The 25934-nt window shown below is 37.8% G+C and overlaps 1 protein-coding gene across 4 annotated transcripts; it reads right to left on the bottom strand.

Annotated features, from left to right (window-relative positions):
- Nucleotides 1-1540: 1540 nt before the first annotated feature.
- irx2a (iroquois homeobox 2a) lies at nucleotides 1541-24431 on the bottom strand. 4 transcript variants are annotated; one of them, XM_051866438.1, is made up of 5 exons: nucleotides 23977-24429; nucleotides 22492-22894; nucleotides 21561-22232; nucleotides 21114-21183; nucleotides 3601-3688 (listed from the first exon to the last, which is right to left on the bottom strand). In XM_051866438.1, exons 1-4 carry the CDS (start codon nucleotides 24193-24195, stop codon nucleotides 21134-21136), a joined length of 1344 nt encoding a protein of 447 aa, XP_051722398.1. In that variant the 5' UTR covers nucleotides 24196-24429; the 3' UTR covers nucleotides 3601-3688; nucleotides 21114-21133. The 4 variants fall into 4 exon arrangements, with proteins under 4 accessions (XP_051722395.1, XP_051722398.1, XP_051722396.1 ...); XM_051866436.1 differs by lacking the exon at nucleotides 3601-3688 and adding an exon at nucleotides 20229-20862 and having other exon boundaries at nucleotides 23977-24427; XM_051866435.1 differs by lacking the exon at nucleotides 21114-21183 and having other exon boundaries at nucleotides 1541-3688; nucleotides 23977-24431.
- Between the last annotated feature and the right edge of the window lie 1503 nt (nucleotides 24432-25934).

Here is a 25934-nt window from a genome sequence, read left to right as displayed (position 1 = left end):
CAAGATGCACACAAGTAATACTTTTTTATTCTAGTGAACGTTTATAAAAGCTACTTAAAACCTAACTGAACTAAGGCCTAATCCTGGTTTAGGCTAAGCCCTGTCTGTGAAACCAGGCCAAAGTATATATTTAATTAAAGCCAGTTTGCATAATATTCTGAGTTTGCATTTTGCTTTTTTATTCATTTTGAGGAATACTGAATCTGTTTTTGTGCAAGTGAGATGAGTAAATGCCTGCTCACATTTAGTCTAGAACTACAATAACCATCATGTTCACTCAGCGCACACAACGACTCTATTTTCATAACTCGCGTGATCTGTAATGCGTTACCTCCAACACTGTGCACGACTATCACAAAACACTGGAAACAGACAAGGAATCAGACAACAAAAAAAGAGTATGCAAACTTTTGAAAAAGATCATTTGTGCAATTTCAGTTATTATTTTGTCTTGAAATACGTCAATATGTGTTATTCGAGTTTTTAAATAGCAAAAAAATTATTATCTTACTTAAATATATTATTTAAAATCCTAAACATCTGCAGTTTCTGCAAGGGGTGTGTAAACTTATGGGAAAAGATGGCCTTTTCTCTCTAGCAGTGCTGTAGTTCAGCTGTATTGTAAATATGTAGAGACTGTGAAGTGTAGAACAAAGGCGCCCTTCCTCTCGTTTCTTTAATATGCTCTGACAATGGATGAAGGTTTCATTTGCACCTAATCAGATCCAGTAAGACATGCCCAGATGCATCCACCAATAACTAAGGTCATATGACAGAGAGGCCATGAGGCCAATTCCTGAGAGAGACACCCTCACATCTCATAAACGTTAGGAAGTTCCCAGCATACCCCTCTGGGCCCCACCAGTTCCAGTGAAATATTAAAGGCTTGCATCTGCCATTATGCACATCATGCATTTGATTAAACCTGATGTGGGCACAATTAAGATAGTTTGCTGCAGTCCGTGTTAAACAAAAGAATCATTTAAAAGTTTATTATTTAAAAAAATTCTGTGATGACAGTGTCAAAGTCTGAGCAGTTCAAAAGCTTCAAATGAACAAATACTCCTGCAAAACAATGTAAAACACTGACATACCTTGACATTAGGTACTCCCTTACAACCTACAGTACACTTGTAATATTAAATACTGTACATCAGTAACAAATACTGATGTACAGTATTTGTTACTTGTGTATTAACCTATGAGTATGTGTGTGAATGTAGTGAAATAATGTATAGCTAGTCAAAGTACTTCTCTTTTTTTTTGTTTTAATGATTTAAAAATAATTTAAATATTAAAATAATTAAAGTAATTTAAATAAACTAAAATAAAGCTAATTATGTCATTTGGAATGTTAAATATTTTCTGAATGCATATATGTCTTTTGCATGTACTGGGCAGCAATTGAATGACAAGATTGCTTTTTGTTATGTTTTTGATAGAATTCTTATATGTTACATTTGTTTGATCAAAATACAGTAGACAGTAATATTGTGAAATATTATTACAATTTTAAATAACTGTTTTCTATTGTAATATATTTTAAAATGTAATTTATTCCTGTGATCAAAGCTGAATTTTTAGCATCATTACTCCAGTCTTCAGTGTCACATGATCCTTCAGAAATCATTCTAAATGTGCTGATTTGCTGCTCAATAAACATTTCTGATTATTATTAATGTTGAAAATGCTTGTGCTGCTTCACTTTTTTTGTGGAAACCTTGTTTTTTTTCAAGATTCTTGAATAAATTTGATGAATAGAAAGTAAAAAAAAAAAAAAAAAAAAAAAAAAAAAACAGCATTTATTTGAAATAGAAATGAAATAGAAATCTTTTGTTAGATTATAAATGTCTTTACTGGCAGTTTTGATAGATTTAATGCAAGTATTCATGTTCTTCTTCTTCTTCAAAAAAAAAAAAAAACTGGGGTCTTACTGACCCCAAACCTTTGAATGGTATTGTAGGTGAACGAGTAAACATTTATAGACTTAAATCATGACTGAACATAATTTGGGTTATTGATTTAATATAATATGACCTGTTAGAAGCAAGTTTACAAACTACCACTAATTATAGTTTAACTTGGTGACAGGCCTCAATTGTTTGAGGAAACACCTCTCTATCTATAGCAAGCTATCTAAAGTTGTTCTTAACTCTGCTAACTGCTATTGTGTGCTCTGCTGCTAAATGTGGCACTACGTGCTTTATTCCTGTCCATGACAAGAGACACTTTTGCTTTCCAGTCTGGCGTACTTGTGTGGTTGATTCTGCTGCTGGTTCAGGAAGTCTTGACCAGGGTTATTACAGTTTAAAATAAAATAAAATAATAAAATAAAATAATCTTTATTGGAAGCTGTCGGTTAACTCAACATTCATTTCCTTAGTCATCAAAACTATTATTGAAAATTAGGTCACCCAAAATTAGGGTGTAAGGGATGAGTCAACAGTGTAATTATAAATGTAATTACTGAACTTAACTGCAGATGTAATTACATGCAGGTATTATAAGACAATGTAAAGACATGTTACTGCATGTATGCAACAAGTCCACTGTATCAAATGATTAGGTTACACTTTATTTTAAGGTGTCTGTGTTACAGTGTAATTATACATTTAAGTACTGAGTAAAAAAAAATTAACCAGGTGTACATACTATAGGCTTAGGGTTAGGACTGGGGTGTGGTTTAGGGTTAGTTGCATGTAATTATAGTAATTACTATAATAACTACATGTGTGTAAGAAGGACAATAAAAAAAATAAAGTGTTACCAGTGACTGTATCAGATGTCAGTACATCTGATTGCATAGTCCCTTTGTGATATTTTTGGTTTTCTATATATTGGTATGTTTTATAAACCATTTTCGCATCTATAAAAGATTCCAAAATGGAGGAGATTAGCACATATGATGGCATTGCATTTTACAGCAACATAGATGCATGTTAAACCACACATGATATCCGAAGGACATGCTGAAATACCAGAAATGTTTGCACAAATATGTAATTGTGTCACAGGAATCCACACCATCAGTGTCTGATAATTATTGGATGGAGGAGCTTGCTAGTGCCCAAATTTGTGTTCATAATATACTGATCCATGTTATTGAGAACTAGAAAGTAGAATATGAGACACAGCCTTTCTATTGTCCATGTCCTGCTCCCCATACTGTCTCTGATTGTAATATTTTTGACCAACACACTGACACCCTCAGCGTTCATCTCCATACACCAAAACATCATACAGTTGATATTTGCATAGATGTGGGTCCCTCCTGACTTGGCTGTGTGCGCCATGAAGACCGAATCCTTTTGTAGTAGCTTTTTGAGACTCACATTTCAGCTCCACAATAGATACAGATCACAAAACTGAAATATGAATGAGGATAAATGATGTGTTTGGAGAGCAGCCACAGGGTGAGAGCGCGGTCACGAGCAGCAAACAGCCCGAGTCAAGAGCTTCTTTAAAGGTGTCGTGAAACGGAAGTTGCGATAGTTTTTTCTTCTTGATTGTGATGTATATCCAAGTAAAATGGCTTCTCAAACAAGAAAAAATGTAGGGCGGGACTTGATTTTGTCCAATGTGAATTGATTGGATGGTTGTGGTTTGCTATTGGTTGATCTCATGTGAGTGACAGGTTGCCCCGCCCTCGTACCAGTAAACACATCATCAGAGAAGAGAAGAGATGTCGCTGCAAGAAAGAGTGGAAGTTATTTTGGTTAGAGAATACAAGACACATAAATACAAGGGCACTTGAATTAAAAAAAAATAATAACGTGCACAGATAAATCATTTATAATAAATAAGAAAAAAAAAAAAATGAATTGTCGATTTTGATGTCAAATCCCACTGTAGCTGTGAATGCTGTTATCAATGACATAGTTCAAACACAAAATCAGTCTGGCCTGTATTGCATTCCCCAGATTCAGCTGCATTCCCAAGCCGTCCCGCCGCAGACGGGAGTCAGGAGGGGTTATTTCGCCCAGGTGAAATTGTACTGACAAGCTTTTAATTAAAGTTTTCCCACAATCCCCTCCCACCCCATGCCCCGGGAGTACATTCCACATTCTGTGTGGCCCTTGCCAACCGACTGAAAGTCAAAAAGGAAGTGTTTTATTTTCCAAATCCCTTGCAGACAGCAATAGGACACTGTGTTATACAATCTGTTTAGTTTCTTTAGTGTGCTGTGAGGCAGAATGGGCATGCATGAAGTGGTGTTTATAGCAATAATTAAACACATCTGCCGTCAGAGGGTGGGAGAAACACCCAGCCCTGTGTGCGGTTACCCCTGGGCCCATGGCAGCCCCAATCTGTGTCTTTATTACTAAAACAGGTGTGGTGTATCAAGGCCAAGGGCACCGAGTCAAGAGACATGCAAATACACATGCGAAGGAGAACACGTAGTAGCCCGTCTGCACGGACACCAAAGTGTTTTATTTTGATCTTCAGCTTGTCATAATTGAACGTTTCATGAAGCGTACGTGATGCAGAACATAGAGCAGGAGTGAAATCCTACACGCCGACGGCCGAGTGCAGTGTTGTCATTTCAGCTGTGCAGTTCATTCATACTTCGTTTTCTGAAGGAGGCGAATGTGTTCTTTCATTTTCAGCTATAGCACAGAGGGGGCAGTACAACACAAGTGTGGAAATGGATGCTTTGCTTCATCTGCCGGGTTTACAGAAGGCTGTGGACGAGTTTAAAACTCCAACTGAACCTTAACCTTCCAACAAATATTGTTTAGGGTTCCACTTTATATTGTGTCTTTAACTACTATGTGCTAACATTTAAATGAATCATTTGATACAATGCACTTATTGCATACATGTTTTTACATTGTACTTATATTAAAAAAAAAAAAATATATATATATATATATATATATATATATATATACTGGTAGCACTTTATTTTACAAACCTGTTCCCTGTGTACATACTACGTACTTATTAGAGTAAATACAATAACTGGGTAATAATTAGGTAATAACCATTAACCTACCCCTAAACCTAACCTTAACCCATGTAGTTACCTTATTACACAGTATTTTTCTTAGGTAAGTACACGGAAGTGCACGTACTGTAAAATAAAGTGCAACCAAAATACCTTCATGTAATTACAGCTTTGATTAATTTTTGTAATTACATCTGTAATTACAATGTTGACACTTCCTACCAAACCTGTCTTTAACCTTACCCATATCTGACCTCAATAGCAGAACATTTTGCAATACAATATGAACTGCATTGTGCTTATTTTTTTTATGTAAGTACATAGTGGTTAAGGACACTGTGACCTTTAATAGTTCACCCAAAATGTAAATTTTGTCATCTTTTACTCACCTTCATGTTGTTCTGACCCCACATTATTTTGACACAGGTTTTCAACATAAACCGATGGTGGATGCATGGTGATTTATATTCCAAAATAGACAAAAAGCACAATAAAAGCGACATAAAAGAACATAAAAGCGTGATTATATCTATGAGGCTCGCTGAAGAAAGAAAATAGTACATGAGGTGAAAAATCTTTGGGTTGAATTAATCTTGTAGTAGTAGTAGAAGTAAACACACACACACACACACACACACACACACACACACACACCTTGAAACCTGAAGTGCAGTCACTTCAGAATGCAGTGTTCTTAATTTTAATTTAACTAATGTTTGTAATTTAAATGCCTTTGAAGCACTAGCAGTTATCTTCATTCACAATTATTCCTTCAAGGAGCAGGTTCCTTTACCTCTGAACTTGGAAAATGTTAAACTCACATCAGACTCAGATAATTTATTATTATTGATACTTTTTGAGAATCGTACACTCTCGCTTAGAACAAAACCGATTATTATCTAAATTCCTTAAATGCTTTAGGCGTGTGTCCGAGCATAAGACTTTCCAGACTTTTTCAGGCTTTTCACCTGTGAGAACCGATCATTTTTTCATTAAGTACTTTCAAGAATCCCTTACTTTTGCTTAGAACAAAACAACCAATATTTACATCTATTAATAGAACCAAGCCAACTGACATTTATGTCTCTTAATAGAACAAAAAAGACCAGTATTTAAATGTTAATAGAGCAAAACCATCCAATATTTAATTCTCTAAACCCATGATTATATTGTCTGCTGTATTTGCTTCTTATTTATTAAATCCAGGCAATTGGTGGATGAAACATTGATTAACAAAACTCAAATATGTGCTAGCTAGACAACACTATAAATAAAATATATGGTCCCACTTTATATTCGGTGGCCTTGACTACTATGTACTTACATCAAACAAATAAGTACAATGTACTTATTGTGTTCATATTGTATTGCAAAACACTTTTGCTGCTATTGAGGGTAAGGGTAAGGGACAGGTTTGGTGGTATGGGTAGGTTTAAAGGTGGGTTAAGGTGTAAGGGAAGGATCAACAGTGTAATTATAAATGTATTTGCAGAAATTAATTACAGATGTAATTACATGCAGGTATTTAAAAAAAAAAAAAAAAGTACAATGTAAAAACATGTATGTACACAATAAGCGCATTGTATCAAATGATTAATTTAAATGTAAGTACATAGTAGTTAAGGCCACTTAATATAAAGTGGGACCAAATATATCAACCAGCCGTAAAACTTGCTCAATTTAAAGCACTAAGGCATTTTAGACATAACAATACCACTTTCTGTAAAGCTGCTTGGGAATGATATGATGTGTACTGTGAAAAGCGCTTGACCTCTCGAAGACTTTTCAGTTGTATGTCGAGTATGGATACAATACAACAGTGCACACATCTGAGAATGGGTGGAAAACACAGGCCTGCATTATTTGAATAGTACGCTTTGAGCCCCGAGGTGTATTGAAGGCACTTCCGCACCTGCTGCTCTCATTTACACCTCTTGGACTCTTTCCTGTATTTTTGCTCTAAATGCACAACGAGTGCGGAAATAGTTGAGTGGCGACGGATTCAGGGATTTCAAGAGGGAAAGCTTTCCTGTTCTTTCAACACGAGAGAAAGAGTGTCTGACACTCAAAGAAAAGTCAGCAAAAATAGGGCACAATGTACTGTGTTAATATGAAAGAATTTTGCATATTGATTTTTCACAGGTGTTTTCCCATATTTTAAGTGACGTATGTTGTGTTTTACAGTTAAAGGAAATGTCTGTAAACTTAAAAAAGTAAAAAAGTATAGTAAACTTAAAAGTCATCATGGAATTAAAATTGACAATTCTTGTTTTGGAGTATTTATTATAAATGATTTATTTGGGCACATCATATTTTTTATTTTATTTTTATTTTATTTTATTTTCCCTCTTGCAGCAACATCTCTTCTCTAAATACGTCTTTACTGAAACAAAGGCGGGACAACCTGTCACTCATATGAGATCGACCAATAGCAAACCACAACCATCTAAATCAATTCCCCGTTGACAAAATCAAGTCCTGCCCTACAATTTTTCTTGTTCGAGAAGCCGTTTCACTTGGATATACACCACAATAGGGAAGACAATCGCAACTTCCGTTTCATGCCAACCAATGGAAAATATCTTACCCATTTTTCTACTGATTCTTTCCCCTTACAGTGTGTCCTTTCTATTAAGAAACTGCTGTCAGGTACGCAGCTCAACATGGGAGCACCATCAGCAAGTCGGGCTTTATTTGGACCTCACCAGATTATGCCTGAGTCAATATTTTATCAGGCATGCTCAGCAAGCACATGCAGATATATGGTTGCTTCTCGATCCCCTTAAAGTACTTCCCCTCCTCCCTTTGAGAGTGGAACACTTCTGTCCAAATCAGACACAATACATCTCGTAATCTCCCTGCTCTGATATCCAGCTTAATGTGTCTGCGCATTCCTCACGCAGACGGCCGCTGCAACTTATCATTTTGAAAAGAAAAAGCAGACTCATCCCTCCTTTCTTCTGGCCCGTCCGTGTCAGAGCTGAAGTGAAAAGTGTGAGTCCCGCAGACGCGTGGGTCTGTATCAACCTGATTGAATTAGTGTACACAGCAGCCCAACATTACAGCTCTAATAGAAAGCTTTAAAGCGCTCTGCATAGAGCACAGCCAAGGCCGATGCCGTGGATTGGGTTGCCTGTCTTTCTTCACCTCGTTCTCAGCCAAGCGGCAGGAAACAGCTGGCTTGAATCGCTGAGTGCTTCTAATGAATTGAAATCTTGGGGCGTAAGGATGGACTGATTAGATGAGAAAAGACTAATATTCCTGTGTGACTTGGCTGAGTGCTGATGATCTAGAAAGGCATGCTCCGCTCAGAAAGATGCCACGATAAACACCCTCTCTCAGGCCGCAAATGGGGAGGAACCTTATTTATAGAAGAGGAGGAGGGTACAGGGGAATCTCAACATGAGAGGGTTGCCTTTTCATTTGTGGGACTGGGCAGGGACAGAGATGGACAAATATGCTGCTGTATTAACCTCAGGCAGGAATCTCAGTTGTATGGTTCTGTTGCTTGTCACTACATGAAATACTTCTGGGGAAAATACTTTTCTTAACCAAAAAATTTACACATAAAAATGAAAGATTCTTGCACTTTTTTCATTATGACCTTCAAAGACCCCATGAAATGGCCTGACAAGTGTGGTTTTGCGTCATGACAGTTTTCCTGTTTAAACCAGACATTTAAAGTGAAAAAGTGAAGTGACATGTAGCCAAGTATGGTGTCCCATACTTGGAATTTGTGCTCTGCATTTCACCCACCCAAGCGCACACGCAGTAGTGAGTATTGAACACACACACACCGTGAACACACACCCGGAGCAGGTGTGACACATCAAAAAAAGCTTTCAGGGTGAAGGAACGTTTTGATTCAGGAAAACATTTGTCTTTTGGGCTGATTTTTACAGGAAATCTGTACATTTTTCATACATATGTAACTCAACCCACTCTGAGCGGGATTCAAACCGGCGTCTCCAGCATGGGAGGCGAACACGCTAACAAGGACGCCAAAGACCATAGCCTGTAGCGTCAGTCGCTAGCGCACCTCTTGAGGCCAGGGGAGTGAGGTTTACACAAACAGCTCTTACTAGCTTGCTTCCATAATACTCACCCCCCTAAACCTCATTCCCATCCGGGTCATGGCCCCAAATGTAACTGGTCCTATTCGACCTGCTCCGAGCGAGATTCGAACCGGCGTCTCTGGCATAGGAGGCGGGCGCACTAACAAGTATGACAAAGACTGCAGCCTTTTAGTGTCAGTCGCTACTGCGCCTCTCAAGGCCAGGGGAGTGAGGTTTACACACACAGCTCTTACTAGCTTACTTATGTTATACTTACCCCCCCTAAACCTCACTTCCATGCGGGCCATGGCACCAAATGGAACTGGTAACACACACACATAGCCGGGATTCGAACCAGCATAGGAGGCGGGCACCGTATAACAAGGATGCCAAAGATCGCAGCCTCTAGCGCACCTCTCGAGGCCAGGGGAATGAGGTTTACACAAACCGCTTTTACTAGCTTGCTTCCGTTACACTCACCGACCTAAACCTCACTCCCATCCGGGTCACGGCACCAAACATAACCGGTCCTACTCAATCTGCTCCGGGCAGGATTCGAACCAGCGTTTCCGGCATGGGAGGCGGGTGCGCTAACAAGGACGTCAAAGACTGCAGTCTCTAGCATCAGCCTCTCAAGGCCAGGAGAGTGAGGTTTACACACAAAGCTCTTACTAGCTTGCCTCCGTTACACAAATATCTGCTAAAAAATAATTGTGTCAACTTACACAAACACCCCAGCTAACAGGGAATGTTCTCAGAACTTTGGCCTACATTCTGGCAAGGTTCTCTCAAAGTTACGAACAAATGTTCTTAAGGTAACTTTAATAGAACATTTATTCAAAGTTATCTGCTCTTTAATAATATTCTCAAAATGTTAGCACAAAGGCATTGTACATGGAACAGTTTAATTTAACATTTTTTAAATGTTACTAATTGTTTCAGAATGTTCAGAGAACATTCAAAAATAACGTTCCCATAATGTCTGCAAAATAATAAAATGAAATGTTCCCTTAAGATTCACATAACCAAGACCAAAATGTTTTTAAAACATTAAAACTTTCAAAAATGTTTTCATAACTTAATTCAAATATTTTATTTGATTACCTGCTTGTCATGTGATCAATTGTCATGTGACCAATAAGACAACTATGAACTTGCAAATGTGTTGTTACATTTTTGAAATATTATCTTAAAATCTCAGGAATTCTTCAAGTAAATGTTTTAACTCATGGGGGTTCGGCTGACAAAAATGTTTTGGAGTCCTTGCACTAGCTTAAAGATGTGTTCAAATGTGATTGCCTTCATATGAGCTGTGTGAATGTCTCTTTTTGGTATTATAAACCCATAAATAAACCAATAAACCCATTTTATATCCTCTTGGGCCTCTAAAATGAAAACAGTGCCATTGATATCCCTTACCTAACCATTTCCTTACATAAACATCAATATGGTGAGGACAATATTTAACTTCTGCTCTCCTTCCAATGTGATGAAGTAGATGAAAAGACACAAACAGCTACTGTATCATCAGTCTTTTGAGAAAACAGTTCTTAAATCAGACAATCATTTCAAACAATGCAGTCTTTGTTCATGTGTTGTTTAATTTTAAAGGTTTAATTCACCCAAAATTGAAAATTCTGTCATCATTTACTCACCCTCATGTCATTCCAAACGCGTAATAAGACTTTCGTTCATCGCTTGACATGTGAGAACCAATGAGGTTCATTCTCATGTGTTACGCAGCATGTTTGAGCTTCTGCAAGAACCAATGAGGTTCATTATTGTGTCTTACGCAGCATGTTTGAGCTTCCCCAAGAGGTTTGTTCTCACGTGTCAAGCAGGTTTGGTTGAGCTTCTGTGTATGTTTGCTGATCAATGTTTATATGTGAATAAAAGCCTAAGTTAAATCTGTTCATCATATAAAGCGATCGAGTTCACATGGATTAGTTTTACGATTTCTTTATTAACTTTTTGAAGCGTCAAAGTGGTGGTTGCGTAGACTGTCAATGAAGGGACCGAAAGCTCAGATTTCATCAAAAAGATATTAGCAGTCCGATCAAGTGAGTGAAGAAAGTGAATTGCATTGCATTTATGTGTAAACAGTGTGTACTGCAGATATAGTAAGATAAATATGGGTGTTTGCTGTGCTGAACACAGTTGTTGTCGCTGTGCTGCTCTAGGCTTGAGTGTGGACTGATATGCATGTATGTTTGTGTGAATATGTGTGGGGCTTTGTTACAATGTGTTGATGTGAATCTGATCCCAGACCTCTGGAAATCTACAGCAAGCAGTGAGTATTCTTTTCTTTTCTATCACTCCTTTTTATGTTACTTATCAAAAGCACAGTTGAAAGTTTATTGCATGGCTGCACTGTGAAAATATGAAAATTTGACAAACAAACAAAGAAAAGAGCAGCCTGTGACTACCCCTGGAGATACATTTTTATTTCTTCCCATAATACATTACAAAGGCAACACAGCAGCTGCTTTCGTCCTCGCATCTGTGGCAATTAATCGTGCTTTTAAATGTACTTAAGAAAAAAGTAATTCATGAAAGATCCTTGGTTAATAACTCTCGTTTTTCTGTACAAAAGTGGAGTGCTTCGCAGGGAATTAATCTGCACATTTTTCAACACCATTATTGTTATTAGTGGACTTAAAACTAGTGTATCCTTAATGAGATATGCAGATTAACCTTTTTGAAGTGGTTCATCGTTTTATAATCCTATCAAGAGAATCATTTGCCTCCTTGTATCTTGTACTTTGGTTGCACTCTCTAATCACTTTTCATTTTGGATAACTTAATAACATACTTAAATACAGTCTCTTGATACTTTTTTCACAGACACGTCGAAAGTAATTGAGAATAATCGTCACGAGAACTCTCAGACAATAAGAAACGAGAAAGTGCTGATTTATGTAGCGTGTGTAAGCACGGCCGCACGGCCAACTGCAACAGACCAAAGTAAACACTACTTTTCATACTTTTCAGCTGTTTTAAGCTTCTCGGCATTGAATTATATCAGCTTTAGAGGGTTTCTGAGGAAAAGAGCTGAGGCTGAACTCTTGACATTTCCACTGCTGAAATATGCTAAATAATGAGAGAAAATACAGAGCCCCAAACCATGTTGAGGAAGCATTTTGGCCGTATACTATTTCAAACCTACCAGTTACACATATTTTCACACAGGCAGAAGCTCGGCTGGCTGCAGTTGTTGGCACTCCACTTCTCAATCTTTATGACAACTCACCACATGCCGTTTGTCTTCAAATTGACCTCAACCAAAGTATAAATAGATGCTCACAAGGACAGAAGATCAATGTCTCTTCGTGTTTTCTTCGTTTTCTGAAATGTCAAGAGGTCTGCCCACAGTTTTTGTTTGGCGAGTTGTCAGTCATGCTAAGACTCACCTAAAACAACTCGTTTATTGTTGTGCAAATTAGCTTTGTCACATATGGAGAAAAACGCTTTTAACAGTTACTTAGCTTAGTTACTTTTTTATGCTACAATTGCATCCAAATATGATGATCCCCTAAAATATGAAAGCAAAATCCCATTTCTGCTGTGTAAGAAAAGGCTAATATATGGGTCAATGACGTGACACATCATTTTTTGTCCAAAGGCCTTAATAATAATAAAAAACAAAGATATGACATCCAAAGTATGTAAAGTAGTACAACTAGATTTTGAAATGTCAAAAGGTCATTCGGTTTAACCGTCCAAAGGCCAACAGAGCCATTTCATTTGTGATTAAAACATCTTAAAATGTAATAAATGTATATTTTTTATTCTGGCATGATTTTTATGTGATCATATATCAGCATAGTGCAAAATAGTATTAAAATTATGTGTAGAAGTCGTTGCTTTGTTATGAGAAAGAATGTCAAGAAAAATGAATTTCATTGATGTCATTCGAAGTAACCAATATAAAGGGACCATTTTTGGATCAAGTCATGCAGTCAGTATCATGTGACAGGATGTGACATCATTCAGACACCTGCAAAGGACCACATGGTTGTGAAGCAAAGTAACTCTCTTTTAACTATTTGAAAAATTCATGTTTTCACTTGCTCTTACACATGTCCCGAAACATCAGGTCATTCGGTACAACCGCTATGAAACATGGAAAATGTTGTAATATTTTAAAAACTTGTACTAAATATAAAATGGTAGATTGTCCTTTTGCTAGCTAGCTAGCAAGCTAACTTGCTAGCTAGCTAGATATCAGCCTGTTAACATCATTCGAAAATATTATCATTCGGTATAACCAAAAGTGTAATTTGGTAAAACCAAATTTTTGGTTAAACCAAATGACTTTTTGGTAACAAATTTGGTCTGTCTTATAAAAAAAAAGGACAAAAACAGTGTTAATTGATTATAAAAAACACATAAATTAATTAGGTTAATAAGGTTAATTAAAAGGTTTTTTTTTTTTACATTTTTAAAAACCTTAATCGTCAATTTTAACTATATATATATATATATATATATATATAGTTAAAATTGTTAGACTATGTATATGTGTGTTACATGTAAATTTTTCACAATTAATGTCATTATACAGCATATTTATAGAATACAGTATAAACAACCACTGTGGCACCGGTTAAAATAAATAACTTTAAATCAAATTAAAATGCATTTCTGTAGCATTTTTCACAATGAATATAGTTCCAAAGCATATTACTTTAGTCCTTTAGTCCTTCTATTTTTCTATATATCTATATTTTAGAGTTTTCATTTCAGAAACAAATGAAATCTCTTCATTGCTGTTCTTTCTCACTTGTTGTTGAGTTTGAGAAACATGAATCGAAATGCAGTTGGCTTCTCCAGGTGATGATTTTGTAGTCTTGCTTCACAACAGCGGATGTTGATTCTGCGTCACATTAAAGAGCTCTGAGAGTTGCTCCTGTGCCTTGGCTTTCCCTAGACATTGTTCCGAACACTCTAATAAACTCTCTTCAAAAAAAGACGACAGGCAGGGGAAAGACAGAGAAGCGCTTTAAAGGCAGCCGCTGCTAATTAGCTGATAAACCTGACAGATAGCATTTAACAAGAAAATCTGGCAAACGCAACTCGAGGGAGGACGCGGGAGGAAAAGGTATGAAGCTCTGTCATGCTCGTTTTAAATTCCTCACAACAGAATTGAAAGAGAAAGCATGTCGTTTGATTGTGCTCATCCACCTGCTGATCTCTCTGTGTCTCTGTCTGAAGGCCAGATGCCACAGCTGGGGCCGCAGAGCAACTGTTGGAGACACGACACAGCAGCACCATCTCTGAGGTCAGATGATTCTCCTCACGTGTCAATCTGCTTTGTGAAAGCTCCCCTGCACCATCAGGAAATGATGCACAGACATGGCAGTGTGATATGATGACTGTGGCTACCGGTTTTACTGGAACATTCAAAGGTTCATTTATGGTGTTGATCTCAAAATGCATGAAGAAGGTCTTTAACGGAAAGGTTTTATCTAACAAAGATTTGCAAGCTACAAAAGTGTACAGAACGTTTTACGGTTTTTCCCTTTGATCTGACTTGTCCACAAACACCATGTATGTGAGGGTCATTTGTTTGTTAGATTTATGGTGTTTCTATGCATGTGGAAGTGAGTCTGTACACTCTCAGAAAAAAAGAAAAAAAAAAAAACAAGGAAAAAAACTGTCCCTGAGGCGGTAATCTTTCAAAATGTACACCTTTGTACCTAAAGAGTGCATTTTAGTATGTCAAAGGTACATATTGGTACCAAAATTGTACATATTAGGACTTTCTTAAAAGGTGCCATCCCAGTGTATAACAAGATATTATTAAACAAATCTCTGGAATACTTGATTCTGAGTGGTCAGTTGCACCATTCAACAGTCAAATGAATTCATGATAATGATGGTACCCCTTACCCATGGAAAAAATCCTTAAAATGCATCACTTCTCATTGCTTATGTAGTAGGCCTATTTCTCAACAAAAAATAAAATCATCCTAACCATATAATCATGTATTGTTAGTTGGTATAACATTACAAAACTGTAACAAGTTGGACGGGTTGTGACACGCCTTTAAAACCACAAACACTATGCAAGAAAATATGATCCAGACTAAAAATGAGTTCACTTGCAACACAAATAAACAGGGTTTGAGTCGACCACAGTGTGTTGTGAATTATTGCTTCCGAGAGCATGAAACACACAACCTTAGACAAGCTTTATAAAATATTAGCCCAATGTTTGTTTCTGTCTGCTGCTGTTTATGCATTTCTAACAATCCAATGTCAATTTTCCTGTACTTGTGTTAATACATTTGCGTGTTATTGGGCTAATGCAGTTTACGTATGAATTAAAGGATAAGCTCAGATAACATTAATGTCAGTGGTATATGTAAATGAACAATGTGTACTCTTTCTCCTTGTTACTTGCACCAGATCTTCCCGTTTATTTGTCAGCAAAAAGTCCACAGGATGTCGCAAAACATGACATTTCTCATCATCCCGTGGGTGTTTGACAGCTCCAGGGCTTTTGTTAAATCTGTAGATCGAACTTCTGCATTTTTGTATTTCTGCCCACGGACAGTTGGATCAACAGACGCCACCAAAATCAAAAGTGCATTATTAGGTGTTGAAGATTTTTGACAAAAGATTTTTTTTTTTCCTGCCTTTTTACAGCATAGACAGCCATGTTTTATTAAAAGCCCATCTTGCCAGGAGTAAATTATATTTTTAATGAATTTAAAAGAACATTTTGTTACTTTTGTATGCTAAAAACTCTTGGTTATGTGTTGGGTCAGTTGAAGTCCTGAAGCAAAACTAGTTTTGACTTATTGCTTCATTTTAACACACACATACACATCAATTAGTTAGCATCCTGCAGCAATAACCTTCAGTGAGTAATTACATAGAAAGGGTGGAGGGTGAAGAAAGATGATTAGAGAATGTGGGAAAATCGAGATCTACAACTTTCCTTCAACCAAAGGAGTGTGTGCCACATTCAAGTCTCATGGAAATATATGTGAGAAAGGACCATTCCATCTAGTTTCCCCCAAGCCTTGGATATCATAAAGATCCGGCAGGTGGACCTATGGCAGGGGTATCAAACTAGAGCTCTACAGAGTTTAGTTCCAACCCTGCTGTTTTCCTGTACCTGTAGTTTTCAAATAAGCCTGAAGGACTTGATTAGCTGGATCAGGTGTGTTTAATTGGGCTAAAGCTAAACTCTGCAAGGCTGTGGCCCTCCAGGAACTGAGTTTGACACCCCTGAACTAGGGATTCTGGGTCTTGTGGTTTCCACTTAAAAATGGGAGGATACCTCCTCGAGTCTTGTCGAAACCTGACTTAACGGTGTAAACTTCTGTGTAAGCAAACTCACACAGAACTTCAAAGGGTCAAGAATCCTGCAGGGATTTGGCTGGCGAGATGCTACCCGATAGATCCTGATCTTCCAGTCGCATTAATTCGGGGAGGCTATATTTGTCCGGTGGAAGCGCGGGCATCGGTGAAGTCTCCGAGGGAGGGGATAGAGGGTTAATGCCGCCCTGATCCCCTAGGAGAGTATTGGCTTCCAAGGGAGCCACAAGCAGCCGGGCAGCAGCCGGGGGAGATCTAGTGCCTGAGCCCTGCACAACTTGAGAGAAACTAGCAGAGTAATTTGAGCTAATGACTTAGTGGCAAGCTCTGGCCTGACCCCGAGCTAGGCTAGAGCAGATGCTATCAGCTGAACACGGCCCTCTAAAACGTGAAAAAGCGCTCCGGCTGCCCCCATCTTGCTCTTTAGTCGACGAACCGCGAGTTAAGGCCAACTAGCCCATTTGCATTCCATCCGGGACCTGCTAAACAGAATTTTAATTAGTACCGATATTGGTGCAACTTCATTTAGTGGCCTAATGGCCGCTGTCTGCAACATTCCCACGCGCACACGCGGCTCTTTAGGGATATTGTGTTTGTCTGCGAGGCATGACCGAAATGTAATGTGCGACGCAATGAGAGGCACAGATGGGAAAGAAAACTGGCGGGAACTGTGTGCTTATTTTAAACTTTAGCCCCAGTTCATTTGACGCTAATGTGTTTGCCTTCGTTCGTGTGAGAATACTCATTAACGCGGCCATCTTTCTTCAACTATATCCCGGTGTTAACAGTGAGAAATGTGTGACGTGTAAGATCACATGAGATAAGATCATATCATTGGACTGGATTCATTCTATCTGACGACGGCAGTAAATATGATAGCCTACCTGTTTGTGGAAAAAACATCGATTGTGTCAGACCGGTGAAATGCTCGCAGTCCAAGCTGTTGTAGCTATACAAACTAACCAGGAAGTATAGCCTGTGCAAGACGCTAATATTGCATCACATTCCTTAATATTACGGAGTGTGCATCACTTTTTATAGGCTATAATACACAATAAATAACGAAGGTATATTATATTATTGTATATATAAATGTGTATGTACGGATATCGTTTTTTGGCACGTTTTAGTATGAAACATATAGCTAAAGAAGTAGTCTACATCTAGCAGTCATTTTGCGTGAAATGATTCTGTCTTTAAGTGCTTGTAACCATATTTTAACCTTTTAATATTGTAGGTTTTAATTTAAAAACTATTGAGCGTGTGAGAGAGAATATTTAAAAGATATTCAGTTACCTCTCTTATTAGTGCAAACAGCGACATATTAAAAAATAGCATTCCCGAGGCCTGCCCTCATCTTACAGCGCGTTACAGAGCCATCCACACCCTTCATTAACTCTCCACCAATATTTTGCTTTCTTCTCTCTCTGCTTTCTTTGTCATTTTGCCACTATGTAGGTTAAGTCAACCTTCCTTGATCATTCATGGAAATGCTTTTGCTACAAAGTAACACACACATATAATACATATCCACCCAGAAGAAAAAAAAAAAAAAAAAAAAAAATCTTAGCATTAAGGGCATTAAACGCTTTCCAAAAGCACGTTTTATTCTTTATGCTGACAAGTTTACAAAATCATAAAAGTGTTAGATTTGAGACTATGTATTAACAACTAAACGTGAAACATTTTGGAAGATAAAATGAACAAATAAATATCGCACAATAAACAACAGATACTAAAACAACTTCCTTGAAAAACAAATAGGCGATGGGTTTAGATGAGATCTATTTGGCTTCTCTTGGCAGGAACAGCACAGTCAGTTAGAGGCCGAATGGTAAGCTGACGGCTCTAATGATCTTATTTAGAGTCTGGTGTGGACAAACTCTCTCTCGTGCCTTGATCAGTCTAATGGGAGGACATCTTCTATGACACCTTTATGGAACAACCGACCCAATACTCACTTTAGAGCTTCGGAGACTTTGATGTATCTTATTAAACCCACATGTACTCGATTTGTTAATACTTTTTCTCTCCTTTCCTGACCTGAAATGTTATTTACGACCAGACTCTAATGGTAGATTAAAGTTGTAAAGATAAACGGTGCAGAATAGAGGGAGACCATTAGAGGCTGCTTTCAGAAAGTGTCTTAATGTGCTTGCCCTCTCCAGGTGGATTCACTGAACTATGTGGGGTCAGCATATGTGTTGCACACACATACATACACACAGAGAGAGAAAAAGGCGTTCAGACATTTTTTTTTTTTTTTTTTTTTTTTTAATAAAATATCAAATGAATCGGGCTTTGAGCGTTTTCGTTTTGAATATAGCCTATTGTTGTTATTAACAAATTTTACTAACTGTATTAAAAGATCGATTCAATCATCGTTTTAGATAACTAGTAAACGCGATATTATACAGAGCCTATATAATATATATGAACAACTTTGTCACTATAACAGACAAAAAAAAAAAAAAAAAAAGTCTATACTGCAGTTGTCAAATATCTTATTTAAAATTGAAATCGGTGACTAAAATACCGTCCCAATCTGCTTAATGAAAATGCCGCGAATATAACAGGCTTCTTGCGCTCCTTTACCTCACCTTTACCTGATCCCAATCAAACAGAGGTGGCTGAACTTCTTTGATGTTTTCAAATGCTGTTTTACAGAAACAATAACTCTTTTTATTGAGAACAAATGTTGACATTTGAAGGGAGTATGAATGGAAACCGCCTGTGGTGCTATTTTGACAACAGTGGTCGATCCCCCCGGGATCCCACCTGAGATTAAAGGCTGAATTTCAATAATTCACCTCTAATAATGAAGCCTTTCGCTCAGGCCGATATGTACAAGCGCGAAACACTTCAAATGACAAAATAAGGCGTTATATTATCCAAAAAAGCGACAGAATCCATCACAGCACTGATTTGAATTCAGTGCGGTGTAATATGTGTTAGGGCATTAAACGCGCGTGAACTATTACAATCAACTGAGGGAAAAAAAAAAGGAAAAAAAAAAAAAAAAAAATCACTGAGTAGCCTAATGGTTATTTAATCATTAATCCTTTAAAATCTATATTTATAATATAGCCCACGATTCTCTGACTATTATAATTATTATAGCCTATTGTATTTTATACTATTAATATGACTAGCCTATATATTGCATTATTATTATTATTATTATTATTATTGTTTAGGCAGAATAGTTTTTAATTGATGTATCGAAAGGTTGTTGAGGTTAACACACATGAGCCGCAGTAATCTGTTTAACTAACGCCTTTACAATTTTAACGGGGTGGCCAGTAAAAGAGAGACGTCATTGCCATCACAGAGGCGCGCGGGCCCCATTGGAGCTGGCAGATGTTTAGACACGATTTTATGGATCGTTCAATATCGGTCTATAATGAAGCCCGACTGACCATCTTAAAACCCCGCCGGGAGCTCATAACGCTTCCTTTCCAGCCCTGTATTCATCATGCTGAAAAATAGATGAAGGCCTGGATTATAAGCAGCCTCTATTATTCACTGCCATCAAGACCACATTCAACATTTACGCTTCATATTCAGAGACACTAGATATTTTAAATAATCTTTTTTGCAATTAAAAAAAAAAAAAAAAAAAAAAAATATATATATATATATATATATATATATATATAGTAACAATTTGAGTTTGAATTGTGCAAATTCTAAATGATGCGCTACATGAAATATGCCATATCATTTGACGTAATTTTATGATCTGTATTTCAGGTCTGAATTTGTCTGCTGACATACAGTAGGCCCACAACACGATACGTATGATTTATGATGGTACTAATCATCTATTTAAGGATATAAAAAAATGAGATACAATTACAATGTCAGTTTTTCAAGTATTCAAAAACAGTCCACTCTATGGTGCCAGTGCAGACTAGCGCATTTTATTTACAATCAGAGATATAAATTAGTAAAAGTCTCCATGTTAACAACATTGTGTAACTTCGGCTTTTTTAAATAAAAACCAATCATAATTTATTTACAAAACAATGTTCAGTTACCATTGCAATACAACTTGCATAAATTATAGGCATTACAAAAATAAATATCAAATGTATTCCACTCTTAGTCAAGTTTATACCAGTCCCGAGATCTCGTTTACACTTCACACCTCTAGCACATAAAGTCTTATAGGAAGTTATAATGTCCCCGCGTGTATACTGTAACCGGTGGCAATGAAGCTACTATAAGGATCCTGAGAAATAAGTTTCCTCATCGAAAAGTCACATATGTTGAGAAAAAAAAAGTACTTCATCAATAAATGAAAGGTTCATCCAAACCAGACTGGCTATTGTGCCTTTTCTTTTCTTTTCTTTTCTTTTCCATAATCGTACGTGTTATTGTTATATAGGCAGGTGCTCTGTAGTCCGTGGGTGTACAGTGGCACACAAAAGGATCCGCGTAAGGAGCAAATGTTAGTTTAAAACAGCTTGGGGAGAGAGAGAGAGGTGATGGCTTGTTCGCTTTGTTCAAAGCAATTGTGACACCTACCTGTGAACCAAGGAAACAAAACCTACATCAGTCGAATTTCGATAGAAAAAAAAAAATGCGTAAAATGTAGAACCCACACATATTCTTAAGAAGTATGAGTAGATCGGAAGGCTTCATATTCCTCATAACAGTGGAACATTATTGACAAAAACAATATGACTAATAATGAGGAAGTGGCCTCTGGAAACATTCCAATGTTGTGGTAAAAACTGCACATAACCTGACCTCAAAAGCTCATATTAGCGACTTACTTGAAAGATCTTCCTCGTCTTTAACTCGACAGGTAAGACTGGGGTCTTACTGTGAAAACCTCGGTGGGGTCTGTAGAAAATGCACACCCATTTTAGTAAAGGGAAATAGACTACACCGTTTTGACAGCTTAAATATTTCCTACGGTATATTGTAGCCTTGACGCTACCTTTCGATTATGAGGAAAAATAAATAGTTGAGAAAAATAAATGCCACGTTCAAACAATAAAATTAAAGCAATTGCAGAAAACTTCCGACGTGATCAACAATGATTCTATAATAACAAGACTACCAAGGAAATCAAGTTCGCGATTACATTAAAAGTGTCTCAACTAGTTGCATTTGATATAGTTACTTAATTAGATATGCATTTCGTTAACCATGTAATTAGTTAATATGTCAAATTCAAGCTGGCGAAGATCAACAGTATATATGCACCCTTTACGCACCTTTTTTGGATTCTGCATTGGAGGCCCTGAAATGTTGTTCAGTCTGGTTTGGATTAGTCTTTAGTAGGGGGTCGCCACTTTGTTTGTGCAGAAGTCCCTCGCCAGCTGAATTATAGCGCAGTATCCCTTGGCCCTGCAGCGGGCTGAAGTTGCCATAGTTTGTGTAATTACTATAAAACGGCGAGGTGTAATAAAGAGGTCTTCCTAATATGGAGGTGGCGGGGTAGACTGCTCCCGCCGGGGACGCGCTGGGCGCCGTGGAGGTCAAAAGGCCAACGCCCGGGGGACAGTTCTGTCCCAAGTGCTGCTGCTGCTGCTGATGCTGCTTTGGGTCCGAAGTGGCGATCTCGGCTAATGACCATAGTTTAGGTTTGACGGTTTGGTTTTGACCGTCCAGGCATGTTTTGTTGCTGCTGTTTCGGGTGTCCTCTCGGTGATGATGGGTCAAGAGAGGGGCCTCCACCCCAGTCAGAGGGGAAGAGGTCACAGGCTTGGGTGACGGGCCTCTTTGCCTCTCCTCGCGGCCCGTGTCGAGATCGCTCGCGTCGCATTTGTCCTTGGTATCAGGTCCAGAATCACAAACCAGGTCTCCGGTCCTACACGTGACCTTCTCTCCGTCCGATTCCACTGAGCAGGAGTGATCTGTCAGGGCATCGACGTGCAAACTGATGCCTGTAGACAAAAACAACATAGACATGAGTTACTGCGGTCTCGAAAAACTTAGAAAACTCTTAAAATTGCATTACGACGTGAAGGTCTTTAAATGTACAATTATTATATAACGTGTAGTTTTATAATATATAGATGTCAAGTCGTTTAACATTACAATACATGCAGTAGGCTACATTTTATAACACTGTCCTTTTTAATGTGATGCATTTAAATTAAATACGCCTATAATAATAATAATAATAATAATAAAGTAGCCTACCTTCGTCCTCCGCAGACGCTTCGCTGTTGTCCATGTTTTTATCCGTGCGCTCGTCTTTTCTCTCTCCATCGCCGTCGTCCTCATCCTCGTCTTCACTTTTATTCCGAGGTGCCCATGTCATTTTGTTCTCCTTCTTGAGTCTCCGTCTGGCATTAGCGAACCAGGTGGACACTTGCGTGAGGGTCATTTTCGTGATGATGGCCAGCATAATTTTTTCTCCTTTCGTGGGATAAGGGTTTTTCCTGTGTTCCTGCAGCCACGCTTTTAACGTCGCTGTCGCGTCCCGCGTGGCATTTTTTCGGTAAGCGGGATCGTTTAGCTGGTACGGGTAACCGGGACTCCCGTACGGGTGATAACTTATGGCTCCTGCCATCCCCGTAGTGTGCGCGTCATACGGAGACCCCTTCAAAAATATATACATACATGTTTTTTGTCAGTCATCTGTTGTTGTTGTTGTTGTTGTTATTATTATTATTATTATTATTATTATTATTATTTGTAAAACATTTTTTTACAACTTCATAATTCATAAACAAAATATATTTTAAAATAAATATAGGCTAGTCAACGCAATATATAATCAACGCTTACATTTGAATGCACATCAACTAATGATATGTAGCCTACTGCATTATACAATGTTAATGTTATTAATGAATGTTATTATAAAGTGTAACCAAAAATATAATAGTAATAATAATTAAGCCAATAAACAATGATTAATCCTTCATGCAATTATCAGAATGCACAATTACATGGGACTGGGGTGGATAACAGATAATGGGTAATTGCAGCCATTTTGCATAATCACCAGGCTGACTTTCCCAGTGCTCTTTCAGTGTCAGAAGCATATCAGTGAAGCGCAGCATTACAAATCCTATTAGAAAACCACTGGATATGGACCGTTTTTACCCGCTTTCATGTGCCATGTCATTAGCATTGCAATTCATCAATTGACGATTAAATAACGCCTATTTAACTGCACATCATTCCAAACCTCAACTCAATAAATTTATCCTCTGAAATTTTTTCTTGCTGATAATTTTAAAAGATCGCAACCAATAATTTCAGCTATTGTCTAAAAATAACGCGGTGTAGATCAGGCCTGTTAACAGTGTAAAAGTGGGCCTGAAGGTATTCTAAGAAAGAAATATTTAGACACGCTGTTATTGTTTCTTTTAAATAAGCACGCATTTACGGCTGTACATTTTATTCGTGACTTTATAATAACTTTTAAATTGTGGCCAGCTGTATTTTGCACCCGAGTAACACCGAGCCGTGCGGCATTTGTATTCATGACCTGCACGAGCTTCCCTTTGAAACACACACACACACACACACGCGCGCGCGCGCGCGCGCATTCATGCAACTCCCGAACCCACAACCAAAACTATAACCGTGCTATCATGCAATATTCATGCATTCCTATCAAGAACAATGACTTGTGAATGGCGACGGCTCTACATCCACAACAGGGCTGTTTACCATGTAGGACGGGAATCCCGTGGCCGGATCTGTTGAGTAGGGCAGAGGGCTGGAGAATCCGTTGGCCGTGGCTGTGAATGCAGCTGATCCGGGGTACGGGCTGAACGCTGAACCGGACGAGGACCGGGCCAGCTCCTCACTCCTCGGGGCGGCCAGCGGACAGGAGTACAGCGCCAGAGAGCCCGGGGGCTGGTAGAGGTAACCCTGAGGATAGGACATTATTATAGTTTCTCTCCAGTAGAGGAAAGGCAGAAAACGGGCTGATCGATAGAATCAGCGCATTTAACCGCCGAGCGCAGGGATAAACTAATAAAAGAAAATAAATAAAAGCGCAAAAGAGGAGCGATCAGCAGAGTGCCGTCATGAAGATCCCCTAGCGTCCGTTTGTTTGTAGTGCTCGGGAGTGGAGAGTGAAGAGTTGCTGGAAGGAGCAGGCGAGTTTCTGAGAGCATTGGAGAAACAGGAGCTGTCAATCACAGCTCATCTAAATATTCCATCTCCGCCCCCTCTCTCGCGTTGTGAAATGCAATTCCGGAACAAAACCCGCACAGAAAGCAGCCCGTGCGTTCTCATCGTCGCGTTTCTGTCGTTTATCTATTGCATTTTTCTTTCTTTTTGATTTATTTCAGATGCTGACGGATGACATGATGCCACTTCATTTGTCATTTCTTAAAAAAATTCCCACCATGGCTGAAGAGGGTTTGGTCGTACATTAGGCTACAGTGTATTTGCATAACCACACAAGAGTATTAATAAACTACATGTAAATATGTACATAGGGCTACTTGTAATTGCACATTGATATTGCATTTGTTATTACGTGTAACGCCTATAGAAAATAGTTTTGTTTTTGTTTTTTAAATGTAGGCTAGGAAACAGAACGTAACAATGAAATGCATACAGTAGGCTAATAAGTATCCAAAGAAATAATGTACAATTAAATTACCTATTATGTGTTTTCCCCTTTGGTTTAAAATACGTATTAAAAAAAAAACACATTATTATGATTCTGATCATTATTATGATTATCATCATTATCATCTTCATTATTAGGATTATTATTATTACATCTAAAATCAGCAACATTTCCCAATATGCATTCAGTAAATTGTACAGTCATAATTCATAATTCAACAGTAAATACAATCAGCTGTATCTTGACTCCACTGATCAAGTTTTACCGTCAAAATATGCAATTTCATTTGTAATTATTTATTGTACCGCGGAGCTCTGTACTGTAAAATGCACTTTTTAATGAAAGACTAATTGCAATCAGCAGCATGCTATAGTGCATGTTGTCGCGCTGCTGCTAAACATTGTTTGTCTCTTGTATTAATTGTTGAAGGAGCAGTGCGCGCTCAGGCCGGTGGGAGGTGTGAGTCTTCTTTCACTCAGCCCGTCATATTTCTCCTCTCTAATCGCAGGAGGTCTTCCATCCTGACAGCACGAGTTTGTCTTCCACATACCTGTAACAGATATTTAGAATTAATTCAGCCGGAATAGTTTTTCTTCGACACATCACTGTTCATGACACGAAAACACAAACACACACTGGAAAATTATAACTGAAAATAAATAATGAGATGTGATAGCGACCGGGGGAAAGAGATGTGTATAATATACTCTTATTTTACTTTGACCTTTATTGTTTTTGTTTTTATTATTACAATTTAAAATTAATATAAATTTTCTCCAAGCCGTTGTAAAAACGGTGATGAGGAAATGTTTTCGTAACACCCGGATCCATTGTGCTACATTTTTTTTCTTGAATTAAAATGATTGGAACTATATATAAATATATATATCTCACTTAATGTATTGAATACAAATGTAAATGCAAATAAAATGCGTAAAGTTCTCTGTCAAATAACATCAATTTAAAAAAAAAAAGGTTTTTTTTTTGTTTTGTTTTTTAAACGAAATTTTAAGATTTATTCAAAGATTAGTGAAAATTAAGA

This window comes from Ctenopharyngodon idella, chromosome 16 (genome assembly GCF_019924925.1).
Source record: "Ctenopharyngodon idella isolate HZGC_01 chromosome 16, HZGC01, whole genome shotgun sequence".
NCBI classification, from domain to species: domain Eukaryota; kingdom Metazoa; phylum Chordata; class Actinopteri; order Cypriniformes; family Xenocyprididae; genus Ctenopharyngodon; species Ctenopharyngodon idella.
The sequence above is the reverse complement of the archived record's forward strand: the minus strand, read 5'-3'. Positions and strand labels throughout refer to the sequence as shown.